General features: G+C 37.2%; 1 protein-coding gene across 1 annotated transcript; it reads left to right on the top strand.

The window, feature by feature from the left end:
* Window positions 1-2,819: 2,819 nt before the first annotated feature.
* On the top strand, window positions 2,820-4,223 carry LOC116419553 (tripartite motif-containing protein 43-like). The gene has a single exon (XM_031940252.1). It carries the CDS (start codon window positions 2,820-2,822, stop codon window positions 4,221-4,223), a length of 1,404 nt encoding a protein of 467 aa, XP_031796112.1.
* The last annotated feature ends 11,866 nt before the right edge of the window (window positions 4,224-16,089 follow it).

The following is a 16,089-nucleotide window of genomic DNA, read 5'->3' as shown; positions in this document are numbered from 1 at the left end:
GAAAATAATGTGGCAGAAACTGGGAATTAACTAACATCTAACACCATCAAGATAAGGTTGAAATGGTTTCATGATTTAAAAATAAAGGGTCATACTAAAAGCAAATCAGGAGAGCAAGAAATAGCTTACCTGTCAGTCTTGTGAAGAAAGGAGAAATTTATAACCAAAGAAGAAATAGAGATCATTATTAAATACAAAATGGATTATTTTGATTATATTAAATTTAAAACTTTTTCTACAAACAAAACTAATTCAGCCAAGATCAGAAAGGAAGCAGAAAACTGGGAAATTTTTTTTATATCCAAGGGCGCTAATAAAGACCTTATTTCTAAAATATATAGAGAATTGTTTCAAATTTATAAGAATACAAGTCATAACCCAACTGATAAATGGTCAAAGATTATGAAAAGACAGTTTTCAGATGAAGAAATTAAAGCCGTTTGTACTCATACAAAAAATGCTTTAAATCATTAATGATTAGAGAAATGCAAATTAAGACAACTCTGAAATATCATCACACACCTCTCAGATTAGCTAAAATGACAGAAAAAGGTAAATATAAATGTGGAAGGGACTGTGGGAAAACTGGGACACTGATACTTTATTGGAGGAGTTATGAACTGATATACAACCTTTCTGGGGAGCAGTTTGGAACTCTGCCCAAGGGGCTATCAAACTGTGTATACCTTTTAATCCAGCAATGTCTCTACTGGACCTGAATCCCAAAGAAGGCATAAAAATAGGGAAAAAAAACTCACATGTGCAAAAATATATGTAGCAGCCTTTTTATAGTACAAGAAACTATACTATACTATAGTACTATAGTACTATAGTACTATAGTACTATAGTACAAGTACAAGTACTATAGTACTATAGTACTATACTATACTATACTATACTATAGTACTATACTATACTATAGTACTATACTATACTATACTATACTATAGTACTATACTATACTATAGTACTATACTATACTATACTATAGTACTATAGTACTATACTATACTATACTATACTATACTATAGTACAAGAAACTATAGTACAAGAAACAAGAAACAAGAAAGTGAGTGGATTCCCACAATTTGGGGAATGACTGAATAAGTTATGGTACATGAATGTTATGGAGTAGTATTGTTCTGTAAGAAATGATCAGCAGGATGATTTCTTTTTTTTAATTTTTAATAGCTTTTTATTTACAAGTTATATGCATGGGTAATTTTACAGCATTGACAACTGCCAAACCTTTCATTCCTATTTTTTCTCCTCCTTCCCTCCACCCCCTCCCCTAGATGACAGGATGAACAATACATACTAAATATGTTAAGGTATAAATTAAATACAAAATAAGTATACATGTCCAAAACGTTATTTTGATGTACAAAAAGAATCGGACTCTGAAATATTGTACAATTAGCCTGTGAAGGAAATAAAAAATACAGGTGGGCAAAAATATAGGGATTGGGAATTCTATGTAATGGTTCTTAGCCATCTCCCAGAGTTCTTTCGCTGTAGCTGGTTCAGTTCATTACTGCTCCATTGGAAATGATTTGGTTCATCTCATTGCTGAAGAGGGCCAGGTCCATTAGAATTGATCATCAGATAGTATTGTTGTTGACGTATATAATGATCTCCTGGTCCTGCTCATTTCACTCAGCATCAATTCATGTAAGTCTCTCCAGGCCTTTCTGAAATCGTCCTGTTGGTCATTTCTTACTGAACAATAATATTCCATAATATTCCTATACTACAATTTATTCAGCCATTCTCTAATTGATGGGCATCTACTTGGTTTCCAGTTTCTGGCCACTACAAAGAGGGCCAGCAAGATGATTTCAAAAAGACCTGTAGATGATTACATGAAATGGCGCTAAGTGAAGAGACTAGAATCAAGAGAACATTGAACACACAAATAACAAGATAATGTAAGCACCAATTTTGATGAACTTGGCTCTTTTCAACAGTGTGATGATTCAGGACAATTTCAATGGTCTTGTGATGGAGATAGCCATCTGCCCGCAGAGAAAGGATTATGTTGTGGATCACAACATAGTATTTTCAGCTTTTTTGTTGCTGTTTGCTCAATTTTTTTCTTTTTCTTATTTTCCCCTTTTCATCTGATTTTTCTTGTAGAGCATAATGAATTGAGAAATACATTTAGAAGAATTGCATGACTCACCAAGTTTGGATTATTTGCTGTCTAAAGGAGGAGGAAGGGAGAAAAACTGGGAATGCATGGTTTGCAAGGTGAATACTGAAACCTATCTTTGTATGTTTCTTGAAAAGAAAAAAAATCCATTACTAAAAATTGAAATAAATAAATAAAATGTAAAAATGAAGGAAAAAAAGTGCAGAGGATTCTCTATTCCTCTTGGTATTTGGTATTACCAAATTGGTAATTGACTAGAGGAGGAAGGGGAAAGAAAAGAAGCTTCCAAGAAATTCTTCCATCTGCAGAGGGCCCAACACAAAAAGTTTTGAAAATCCATTGAGTTGATTCTTAACAGTTTTATAAGATTCCATCTGAAAAACACAGGAGACTTGAGACTTTTGTGGAATCTGTCCATCCAAAGGATGCAGCCAGAGGTATGAACTCAGGGTCTTCAAGGCTGCCCCCACCAAGAAGAGTTAACAGGTTGCTCTGCAGAATGGCAAGCCAGGGAATTCACACCTTTGCTTGGAGGGCCTAAGGGGGAGGGGTGGAACTACCTACTATAAAAGGAGAGCATCCTTGTGGTCAGAAGCACTGTTTTCATTGGAAGGGAAGTCTCTTCCTCTGGCTGCTGCAGACTAGAAGCAATTGGAAAGAGAAGAATGGCTGTCACTGGGGAAGTTGTGAAGGAACTGCAGAGTGAGATCACCTGTAGCATCTGCAGGAGCTACTTCTGTGAGCCTGCCACTATCGGGTGTGGGCACAGTTTTTGTCAAGCTTGTCTCTCCTCCAGCTGGAGAGTTGGAGCCCCAGTTTTCTCCTGTCCTGAATGCAGGCAAGTTTCCCAGGGCAGAGAGATCCCATTAGTGAACAGGCGCCTAGCAGAGTTGACTCGGCTGACCAAAGAGCTCAGCTCCAAGCTTATGCAGAGCACTGAAGGACAGAGCCAGTGTGTCACTCACAAGAAACCCTTCAAGCTCTTCTGTGAGGAGGACCAGACCGCACTGTGTGTGACATGTTGTGAAACTCCAGAGCATGGGGCTCACAACATCTCCCCCTTACAAGAGGCTGCTCACAAATACAGGAGGGAGCTCCAGAACATTCAGAGTCATGTGGGGAAACATTTGAAGGAAGATGAGGAACTTCTTGTTCAGGAGGAGAAACATGCTATGCACTGGTACTGGATGATCATAGAACAATACTGCCAAACCCACTTCTTCTTGATGGAGAAAGAATCTCAATTTCTTGAAAGCCTGAAGGAAGAGGAGAAGGCCAGCCAGAACAGAGTATCCCAGCATATGCAAAGGCTACAGGATCTCATACAAGAGCTGAAGGAAGCAGGACACCAAGCCAATCTGGATCTGCTGCAGGATGCCAACCAACTGTTGGAGAGGAGCAAGGCTCTGTTGGCCCAAAGGGTCAAGCCTGTCACCCCAGAACTGAGAGAATATCCCATCCCTGGCCTGATCGAGATGCTCAACAGATTCAGAGTGGACCTGACTTTGGATCCTAGATCAGCCACTTCCTATGTGATCATTTCTGAGAATCTCAAGAGTGCCAAGGCTGGAGCAGGCTGGCAGTTGGAAAGGAAGAGTCCTAAAGATTATGCTCATCGTTATGTCTTTGCTGAGCAGGCCTTCAGCTCAGGCAAGAAGTACTGGGAGGTGGATGTGACTCAACTTCCTCAATGGATCCTGGGGATCTATACCCGCTATTTGAGGAGGAAAAGGGTCAGGAATGAGGACTCCTGTGCTTCTGTATTCCTACTTCAGTGTGTCAAGAAAAAAGAATATTACTATTTACAAACATATCCTGGGGCATTGGACAATCAGATGAAAGGCCCTCTACCTCGGGTTGGGGTGTATTTGGAATATTCCTCTGGCACTCTGGGCTTTTATAATGTTCTACAGAGTTCTGTTATTTATAAATTTCACTCTATTCCCTTCACAGCCCCTGTCAAGCCCATCTTTTCCCCCGGCCCCCCACTTCCAGGAACAAAACCTGGTCCCATGACGGTCTGTCCAGTGGACTCTCATTTTTGTGCTTGCTGCCATTTCTCTCAATGAACATTCTACAAGGAGTTCTCAACCCACCACTATGCTCCCTGACCTTTCCCTGCAGGAGAATAAGCATCACCTGCTCCATGATGAAGAAGGGATTTCCTGCTCACTAACTGGACAATAGTCTTCCCCCCAGCAAGCTGAAGGAGATCATTCCACAGTGTTCTGTACTCCATGGATCTGCCTGTTTATGAATCTTTGCAATCAATCAATTCTGTTTCAGCAGTTAATGAAAATCTCACGTGAAGGGTATGGTTTTTATACCTTTATATTTTATGTTTTTCCTTGGATTTAACAAAATCTTTTGGGCACCATAGATTTTAATTTTTCAAGTCCTATTCCCTTTGGATTACAATTTTTCTTTTAACAATAAAGGTGAAATAAATGCTAACATTTACTGTGCTCCAGTGTATTTTTTGCTTTTGTTCATTCATTCCCTTTGTCCCTGACTGTTTCCCCATTTAAAGTCTTCTTGGCAAAGAGAGTGTAATGTGTTCCTGCTGACATTTCCTTCTCCAACTCTTTTTAGAGATGACTGAGGCAGAGCAAAGTGACTGGCTCAAAGCCATACAGCTTATAAATATCTGAGAGCAGATATGGTCATAAGTAGTTGCCTATTCCCCCTTCCAGTTCAGGACTTTTATCCAATGTGTTTCCTAGCTGTCCCTTTATGCACATTAGAGATTTAATATTAATTCCAAAGGGACTATCAAATCACTTTTTTGTTAGAGTTTTTATTTTTAAAACATATGCAAGAATAATTTTTTCAATGTTGACCCTTAAAAAAACTTGTGTCCCAATTTCTCCCGTTCTCCCCCAATCCCTCCTCTAGATGGCAACCAACACAATATATGTTAAACATGGCAAAATATATGTTCAATCCATAATAGGCATACATATTTAGAAAAATATCTTGCTACTCAAGAAAAACCAGATGAAAAATTAAAAAAAATAAATAAAAAAGAAAGTAAAATTCAAGCAAACCACAACAAATACAGTAAAATGCTATGATGTAATCCACCCTCAGTTCCCACAGTCCTCTCTCTGGGTTACTGATACTTTTCCTCAACACAAGATCTTCAGAACAGGCCTGAATAATTTCATTGACTATTTTGTCCCGTGAAGCCAACTTATTAAAATGCTCTACTACTTTATTCCTTAGCCAGTACCAAATGGTTTTGATGATTGCTGCTTTATAATAAATTTTAGGTCTGGCACAGCTAGACCACCTTCTTTTGCATTTTTTGATTAATTCCCTTGAAATTCTTGACCATTTGTTCTTCCAGACAAAGTTTGTTGCTATTTTGTCTAGATTTGTAAAACAATTTATTGGGAGTTTGATTGCTATGGCATGAAATAAGTAGGTTAATTTAGGTATTATGGTTATTTATTATATTTCCTTGGCCTTCCCAAGAGCATTTGATATCTTTTCCAATGAATTACATCTGACTTAATTTGCGTGGAAAGTGTGTTTTGTAATTGTTTTTACATAGTTCCTGACTTTCCATTGGCAGATAGATTCCTACATTTTTATGTTACTGACAGTTATTTTAAATGGAATTTCTCTATGTATCTCTTACTGCTGGACTTTGTTGGTAATATATACACATGCTGATGGTTTGTGTCGATTAGGACTGAATCTTGCAACTTTGTTAATATTGTGAATTGTTTCTAGCAGGTTTACAATCTAAGTATACAATCATCATCTTCAAAGAATGATAATTTGGTTTCCTCATTACCTATTCCCATTCCTTTGATCTCTTTTTCTTCTCTTATTTCCAAAGTTAACATTTCAAATACAATATTGAATAGTAATGGTGATAGTGGGCAGCTTTTTTTCACCCTTGATCTTAATGGGAATATTTCTGGTTTGTCCCCTTTACACACTATGCTTGCTGATGTTTTTAAATAGATGCTATTGATCATTTTAAGGAAAAGTGGGAGCCAAGATGGCAGAGAGCAGATATGGTTTTCTTTGACCTCCTCTGATCACAGTTGTAATCTGCTGTTAGTTTGAGAGATGAACTCTTTTGGAGTGACAGAATCCACAAACATTTAAAATATAATACATTTCCAGAAGAAGACACTTTGGAAGAACTTTAGAACAGGTTTGTTTCAATTGGGCAGGGGCAGAATCTGTGGAGATCAGAGAGCAGCTTAAGGAGCCTGGGGCAAGGGACTGGGGTGGGGAGCCAAGCTTGATAGTGTCCATCCACCTAGGAATCTTTGGTAAGACTAGAAGTCTACTCTGTCCTGGTTGCAAGCTAGTGATTTAGTAGATTTGCTCTAAAATCACCAAAAGCAAATACAAAAGGCAAATTGTAAGCCCCAGAGTCTCCAGAAGGACCTAAGAGGGACTGTAGGATTGTGAAAAAGAAAGCAAGCTGTAGAGGCTCTTCCTATTCTCCTAGCTTTCTCTTTTGTTATCCCAAATTGCAAACGTAAAGCTTGCGAAGTCTGATGATATTTAGAATGAGATGCTTGGGCTGCCTGAAATAAAGGTGTATTGGCTAGCATGGTTTGAATGTTAGAAGATTGTGCCTTTGAATTTCCATAAAAATAGGACCTGGAAGTGAACTATGGGATGGACATGCAAGATATAAATCTTACCTGGATGCTTTCTCACTTTCTCTTGAAGTTCCTTAAAGAGCTGATATATATTAGAAACTATACATTTTATTTGGGCTGTGGCAATTCTTTGTAACACACCTACTAAATAAGCCAAATCAGATATTATATTTATATCTCCTGGATAGTAAGTAAGAGCTAGAATGTTTACACACAGTTCATTCTGCTGAGTGGACTGAAAAGGACTTCTTACTACTATCTTTATAGTTAAGTCATGAGAGTATACAGCACAAATATTATGTTTGGATGCATCTGCAAAGATCCTTGGTCCTTTAACTGGAAACTTAGAAACCTTTTCTTCAAAAAATCCAAAACCAATTATGTAATAACCAGGTTATCTATAATGGAGACCTGTGTGTCAAATTGGATCTGAGGCCAGTAAAATTTGCCTCTCTGGGATGGTTTCATGGAATACGTTAATTTGTGCATTGGTATAAAAGGTGTATATCTTGTCAGGTTTAATCCCACATAATCGTATGGCTCACTTATTGATCTTTAAGAAAAGCCTAGCCATGAGCACTGGATAAGGAGTAAGGCTTTGTTCTGGTTGTGCTGAAAGTTTCACCCTTGCTTTTATACCATCTCCTTGATGAAGGACTGCTGTGGGTGCCTCTTGTATAGCAAAAACTGATATTTCCAAGGGTTTTTGATTAACTCGTTAAACCACATGGCATAAAGCCAGTTCAACATCTCTCAAAGCCTCTTGAGGTTTTTTTTTTTTTTTTTTTGTAAGCTAGTGTGGTGAGTTTAAAGCAGTGTCTCCCCTTAAAATGTCATATAATGGTTGTATTTGATAGATAGTTAAGCCTAACACTGGACTCATCCATTGAGTATCTCGTATCAGTTTCTGAAAATCATTAAAGGTGTTTAGCTTCTCCGTTCTTAAAGAAAGTTTTTATATTATAAGCACCTTAGGGTATTCTTCATATCCTAACTATTGAAAAGGAGCATGTCTTTGAATTTTTTCTGGAAGTATATGCAATTTGTAGTTCCTTAGTATTTCTATGGTCTTTTATAGACATGCTGCTAACATTTGCCTCTAAGTTGCACACCCCAAGATATCATTCGTGTAATGTAACATCAAAACTTTGGAAATGCTTTTCTTACTGTTGCAAGAGCAGCAGCAACACACATTTGGCACACAGTAGGGCTGTTTTTCATTCCCTGTGGCCAAACTGTCTATTCACATCTTTTATAAGGCTTAGATAAATTAACACTGGTTGCTGAAAAGGCAAAACTTTTCATCTCCTCCTTATCCAGAGGGATAGAATAGGAACGATCCTTAAAATCTATGACCCAAAGAGGCCATTCTCTAGTCAAATGCATAGGAGATGGAAGTCCAGGTTGAAGAGTTCATATATTTTTCATCAGTTCATTTACTTTTCTTAAATAAGTCAACATCCACCATTTTCCAGATTTCTTTTCTATAACAAAGACAGGGGAATTCCAAAGACTTAGAGAAGGTTGGAATTGTCCTTGGTCAAGTTGCTCCTGCATTACATTTAATAGGGGCTGAATTTTTTTCCTAGCTAAGGGCCACTGTTCTTTCCACACTGATGATTCAGTTTTCCATTGAATAGGAACAGGTGAGAGTGCAGGCAGGCCTTCAACAGCAGCCCTGTCTAAAAACCCAAAGTACTCAATTGTAATCTTAATAGTTGTAAGATGTTTCTTTCCCATATATCAATGGGGATTTTTTCAACCATAAAAGGAGTAAAAACTCTTGTTTCACCTTCAAATGTTCATATCAAAGAGGTAGCACTCATTTCAGCTGCTATTGATCCCCCTATGCCAGACAGGTAAGTGTCTAATACCACATTAGTGAAAGATAATGTAAACCTATAAAGAGTGCAAGCCTTTTTCAGATCTTTGATAATTTACAGATTAAAAGGACTGTTTTTGTTTTTCATGACCTGAAGAATCAAACTCTTCCATCACAGGATATGCTTCTATTCTCCCAATCAGATGTACACTGCCCTTCCTCTTTAGCTTTAAGTAGTGCCTTTTGCAATCCTGTCATAGGAGGTGGACAAGTGTGGTGCATGGGTGCTGCTAATAATGTCACAGCCTTTCCCCGTCTCCTCCTCCCTCTACCCAAAGGCCAAATTGAGGCGGAGGCGGGGGGAGGGGAGTCAAGAGATGAGGAATGCCCTAAAGGCCCTTACTGGGGTATAACTGAGCTGTAAAATTGAGAAGCAGCACACTTATTTGTGAAGATCGTGTATTTTTAAATCGACAGGAGACAGGAATTCAGGTTAGGGGAAAACCATCAGTCTTTATTCTCAGTGAAGAAGGATTGGAGGTGGAAGAGAATCGGCGATAGCAATGTGTGCAGCTGAGTCAAGAAGCTAGCTAGACCAGCAGCCACACAACCAGCAGCTCGGACTCTCGAACCCAGGCCCAATCTCTCCCAGCTTCTCTTCCTGTCTCCCTCTCTGCCTCCACCCACCAAAATCGTCATTTCCTATACAACACATCAGGGCTTGCACAGAGAGTGGGCAGGGACTATTCTTTATCCAATCATGTATATTAATAGAGTATAGCCCAATTACTATTTAGCCTCACATACTTGGGACCTCAGTGCATCAACACAAACCTCAGCCCATTACACTTATTAATCTAATCTCTATGGCACTTAAGATCCAGCTCTCCATGCCTTTCAGCTGTTTTATCAGTAACATCACCCTCTGCTCTTTATTTTCATACATCCTTGTCTGGCTGTTCTTAAAACTTTTCCTTTATTTTTAGAACTTATGGGATTCATTAAAGCCAATTGTATTATTTTGTACATGGGAATGTTTCTTCATGAATTGAATCAGACCCCATAGCTTCATAATGGTTAGTTTATTGATCTCCCATTAGGTTGCACATGTCTAGCAATAATTTTTCTTCCTTAGATAGCCAAGGAGACATGTACTCTAATATATTTAAGAGTGCAGTGATCTGCTTCCAAGTTACCAACAAACCTTGCTTCTTAATTAATCTAACTATCCATTCTGCATATTTCCCCTGGGTTGGGAGAGACTCTTTTCTTAGTATTTGCCCCATTTCAGCCAAAAACACCCAGCAACTATCACCACATTGCCTATTTGGAGTCTCTATCAATAAACCTGATGCTACTACTTCTCCTCGGCGATGTCACATATTGTCTACCTGTATTGGGATACTGACTGGGATATTATATACACTTTCCCCAGTTTCCTATTATCTTTTCCTTTCAGCCAGTCTAAAAGCTGTAGATACCTTGAAGTTGCTATCATTTGTACTTCTCTGAACAATAGTCATTTAGTACATTTGTTCATATGACTATAAATCGTTTTAATGTCATCATCTGAAAATTGTCTGTTTATATGTTTTGAAAGAATGGGATGCTTTCCACCTTCCCCAATAATCAGTGAAGTGGGGGGAAGGGCTCAGGCCAGGCCAGGTTAAAGAACAGCCACACCCAATGTGAAAAGGGTAGACTACAAGCTTATATATAATGCCAACTGATCTAAAATAAAATTACAATACAATTTTAACCCGAAAATTTGCATTACAATCGAAAATCCTTATTTTTTAAAATGATGGCCAAAATATCAATTGTATGTTCTTTCTTTAATGGGAATTTCATATTCCATACTAAGCTCATTTCTTTTTTTTTTGTTTTTGTTTTTGTTTTTGTTTTTGTTTTACATGACCAAAACGTTATTTTGCTGTACAAAAAGAATCAGACTCTGAAATATTGTACAATTAGCTTGTGAAGGAAATCAAAAATGCAGGTGTGCATGAATATAGGGATTGGGAATTCAATGTAATGGTTTTTAGTCATCTCCCAGAGTTCTTTTTCTGGGCATAGCTGGTTCAGTTCATTACTGGTCCATTAGAAATGATTTGGTTCATCTTGTTGCTGAGGATGGCCAGGTCCATCAGAACTGGTCATCATATAGTATTGTTGTTGAAGTATATAATGATCTCCTGGTCCTGCTCATTTCACTCAGCATCAGTTCGTGTAAGTCTCTCCAGGCCTTTCTGAAATCATCCTGTTGGTCATTTCTTACAGAACAGTAATATTCCATAATATTCATATACCACAATTTATTCAGCCATTCTCCAACTGATGGACATCCATTCAGTTTCCAGTTTTTAACCACTACAAAAAGGGCTGCCACAAACATTCGTGCACATACAGGTCCCTTTCCCTTCTTTATAATCTCTTTGGGATATAATCCCAGTAGTAACACTGCTGGATCAAAGGGTATGCACAGTTTGATAACTTTTTGAGCATAGTTCCTAACTACTCTCCAAAATGGTTGGATTCGTTCACAACTCCACCAACAATGCATCAATGTCCCAGTTTTCCCACATTCCCTCCAACAATCATCATTATTTTTTCCTGTCATCTTAGCCAATCTGACAGGTGTGTAGTGGTGTCTTAGAGTTGTCTTAATTTGCATTTCTCTGATTAATAATGACTTGGAGCATCTTTTCATATGACTAGAAATAATTTCAATTTCTTCATCTGAGAATTGTCTGTTCATATCCTTTGACCATTTTTCAATTGGAGAATGGCTGATTTTTTATAAATTAGAGTTAATTCTCTATATATTTTGGAAATGAGGCCTTTATCAGAACCTTTGACTGTAAAAATATTTTCCCAGTTTATTGCTTCCCTTCTAATCTTGTCTGGATTAGTTTTGTTTGTACAAAAACTTTTCAGTTTGGTATAATCGAAATTTTCTATTTTGTGATCAGTAATGATCTCTAGTTCTGCTTTGGTCATAAAGACCTTCCCCTTCCACAGGTCTGAGAGGTAAACTATCCTGTGTTCCTCTAATTTATTAATAATTTCATTCTTTATGCCTAGGTCATGAACCCATTTTGACCTTATCTTGGTGTACGGTGTTAAGTATGGATCAATGCCTAGTTTCTGCCATATTAGTTTCCAATTTTCCCAGCAATTTTTATCAAACAGTAAGTTCTTATCCCAAAAGCTGGGATCTTTGGGTTTGTCAAAGACTAGGTTGCTATATTTGTTGACTGTTTTATCCCTTGAACCTAATCTATTCCACTGATCAACTAATCTATTCCTTAGCCAATACCAAAAATTTTGGTAACTGCTGCTCTATAATATAATTTTAGATCTGGTACAGCTAAGCCACCTTCATTTGATTTTTTTTTCATTAATTCCTTGAAATTCTTGACCTTTTGTTTTTCCATATGAACTTTGTTGTTATTTTTTCTAGGTCATTAAAATAGTTTTTTGGGAGTCTGATTGGTATAGCGCTAAATATATAGATTAGTTTAGGTAATATTGTCATCTTTATTATATTTGCTCGCCCTATCCAAGAGCATTTAATATTTTTCCAATTGGTTAGATCAGACTTAATTTGTGTGGAAAGTGGTCTGTAATTTTGCTCATAAAGTTTCTGATTTTCCCTTGGCAGATAGATTCCTAAATATTTTATATTATCAGTAGTTACTTTAAATGGAATTTCTCTTTGTAACTCTGACTGTTGGATTTTGTTAGTGATATATAAGAATGCTGATGACTTATGTGGGTTTATTTTATAACCAGCAACTTTGCTAAAGTTGTGGATTATTTCTAATAATTTTTAGCAGAATCTCTGGGGTTCTCTAAGTATACCATCATGTCATCGGCAAAGAGTGATAATTTGGTTTCCTCATTGCCTATTCTTATTCCTTTAATCTCTTTCTCAGCTCTTATTGCTAAAGCTAGCGTTTCTAATACAATATTAAATAGTAACGGTGATAGTGGGCAACCTTGTTTCACTCCAGATCTTATTGGGAATGGTTGCAGTTTGTCTCCATTACATATGATGCTTACTGATGGTTTTAAATAGATGCTGCTGATTATTTTAAGGAAAAGTCCATTTATTCCTATACTCTCAAGTGTTTTTAATAGGAATGGATGTTGGATTTTATCAAATGCTTTTCTGCATCTATTGAGATGATCATATGGTTTTTGTTAATTTGGTTATTAACATGGCCAATTATATTGATAGTTTTCCTAATATTGAACCAGCCCTGCATTCCTGGTATAAATCCTACTTGATCATAGTGTATTATCTTGGAGATGATTTTCTGTAGTCTTTTTGCTAATATCTTATTTAAGATTTTAGCATCAATATTCATTAGGGAGATTGGTCTATAATTTTCTTTCTCTGTTTTCAGCCTGCCTGGTTTAGGTATCAGTACCATGTCTGTGTCATAGAAAGAATTTGGTAGGACTCCTTCATTCCCTATTTTATCAAATAATTTATATAGCATTGGGGCCAATTGTTCTTTAAATGTTTGGTAAAATTCACATGTAAATCCATCTGGTCCTGGTGATTTTTTCTTAGGGAGTTGTTCTCATGAGTTGTGCTCATTTCTGAGAGCTGATTACCTTGTTAGCAAGAATGATTCTGTGAGTTTGTTCTTCCACTTCCCCCTACCAATGGGGGAGGGGGAAACTAGGGCTAATAAAATCTAGATAATGTTTTTCACTTTCCTATACACAGTTCTATGTGTTTTAGGTTTTAAAATAAATTTCAGATTCTGAAATTCAGAAGATAGGTTATAGTTCAATAATTTTGAGCAAAACGTTTATAAAAACAAAACTCAAGTCCAACAGGACTAACAGAATCCTTAAAACATAGCTTATATCATTTTAACAAATTGTATTCCCTTGAAATTTTTGACCTTCTGTTCTCCCAGACGAAGTTTGTTACTATTTTTTCTAGTTTTGTAAAACATTTTTTTTGGAGTTTGATTTCTAGGGCATGAAATAAGTAGGTTAATTTGGGTTCTATTGTTATTTTTATTTATTGTTATTTGTTATCTCCTTGGCCTTCCCAAGAGGACTTGATATCTTTTCCAGTTGATTAGATCTGACTTTATTTGTTTGCAAAGAGTTTTGTAATTATGTTTACATAGTTACTGACCTTCCCTTGGCAGATAGATTCCTATATATTTTATGTTATCGACAGTTATTTTAAAAGGAATTTCTCTGTGTGTCTCTTGCTGCTGAACTATGTTGGTAATATATACAAATGCTGATGGTTTGTGTCGATACATTTTGTATCTTGCAACTTTGTTAATATTGTGAATTGTTTGTAGCAGGTTTTTAGTTGATTCTCTAGGGTTCTCTAAGTGTAAAATCATATCATCTGTAAAAGAGTGATAATTTGGTTTCCTCATTACCTACTCCCATTCCATTGATCTCTTTTTCTTCTCTTATTTCCAAAGTTAACATTTCTAACACAATACTGAATAGTAATGGAGATAATGGGTAGCTTTTTTTTTCACCTTTGATTTTAATGGGAAAGTTTCTAGTTTGTCCCCATTGCACACTATGCTTGCTGATGTTTTTAAATAGATGCTATTGATCAATTTAAATAAAAGTGGGAGCCAAGATGGCAGACAGCAGATATGGCTTTCTTTTATCTCCTGTGATCAGAATCTTAATCTGCTGTCATTTTGAGAGATGAACTCTTTTGGAGTGACAGAATCCACAAACATTTAAAGTATAATACATTACCAGAAGAACACCCTTTGGAAGAACTTTAGAACAGGTTTGTTTCAATTGAGCAGGGGCAGAATCTTCGGAGATCAGAGACCAGCTTAAGGAGCCTGGGGCAAGGAGCTGGAATGGGGAGGCAAACATTATAGTGTCCATCCACCTGGGAATTTTTGTTAAGACTGTTAACCTACTCTGTCCTCGTTGGAAGTGAAGACTTGAAGTGTCTCTAATCCCTAGTCCCATTCTGTTTCTAACATCTCACTGGGGCCTCCAAAATGTAATGCCAGGAAATTGAACAAGACAGAGATTAGAGAACAATTTAATAGTTTATTAATGGAGTTACTGGGACCAAAAGATCCATGTTTAGTCCCAGTGCTGAACAAGACTATGGTCTCCAAGAATCCAGTCCTGAATATCAGACAACTAGATTGTTTTATAGGATAACAAGGACAGTGGCACAATGGGGGAGGTACCTGGATGGGGATGACCTAATTGGGGGAGGAACCTAGGATGACATAATGGAGGAGGTATTGGAGAGGCTCCTGGTAGTATAATGACATTGAAAATGGATAAGGACCTGTATCCCATTAAACATGAAGAGGGAATAAGTATAGCCTAAGGTCTAAGATATAAGACCTTTATCCTATCAAACATTAAGAGGGAGTGTTTATAACCTGAGGCAGAGTAACTAAGTAGGAAAATTAGGGAAACTGGGTCAGGTCATTAAAAGGGAACTGTGACACAACAATATCCAGCCCCAGAAACTTAGTAGCATGTGGACCTGTTACTTTTCCTTATTTGCCCTAGTTACTTCATGTGAAAAATGAACTGGAGAAGAAAATGACAAACTATTCCACTGTATTTGATTAGAAAAACCCAAATGGGGTGAAAAAAGACATGATTTCGCTGTTATTGATATTGTTATTTTTTTGTTTGTTTTGTTTTTGTGGAGGCAATTGGGGTAAGTGACTTGCCCAAGGTCACACATTTAGTAAGTGTGAAGTGCCTGAGACTGGATTTGGACTCAGATCCTCTTGATTTCAGGGCTCCTGCTCTATCTAATGCAGCACCTAGCTGCCTCCAGACATGAATGAAAAGAATGAAGAATAAAAACATGCAACAGTTCAGGAAATGTTAACATTTATTTCATTTTATATTAAATAAGGCAAAAAGAAAGATTTACTGTAATTCAAAGTATAGAGACATGGAAAAGATATAATCTGTGGACCTCATAGGATTGTGATAAATTCTAGGAACAAAATAAAACATTATAGTTATGGAAACCATAATCCTCACATGAGGTTTCTTTAACTGCTGAAATAGAATTAATTGATTTGTGATATCTTATAAACAGGCAAATCCATGGAAAATAAGAGTACAGAACACTGGGGAATGATCCCGTTCAGCTCGCTGGGTGAAAGTCTAACTCCAGCAGGTGAGCAGGAAGTCCCTTCTTGATCATGAAGCAGTTGAAATTTATCCTCTGCAAGGAAGGTTGGAAATGGAGTGAACAAAGTGAGGGAGCCTGGTGGTGAGTTGAGAACTCCTCCCAGGGAGAAATATTCATTGAGAGGAATAACAGCAAGCACAAAGATGAGAGTCCACTGGACAGAGAGTCATGGGACCAGGCTTTGTTCCTGGAAGTCAGTCACTTTGCTCTGCCTCAGTTACCTCAACTCTAGCAACAATTGGAGAAGGAAATGGTCGGCAGGAAGACATTACTCTACCTTTTCCAAGAAG

The sequence above is a fragment of the Sarcophilus harrisii genome, chromosome 5 (genome assembly GCF_902635505.1).
Source record: "Sarcophilus harrisii chromosome 5, mSarHar1.11, whole genome shotgun sequence".
Lineage (NCBI taxonomy): Eukaryota > Metazoa > Chordata > Mammalia > Dasyuromorphia > Dasyuridae > Sarcophilus > Sarcophilus harrisii.
Note: the sequence above shows the minus strand (reverse complement) of the source record. Positions and strands in the feature narration are given on the sequence as shown.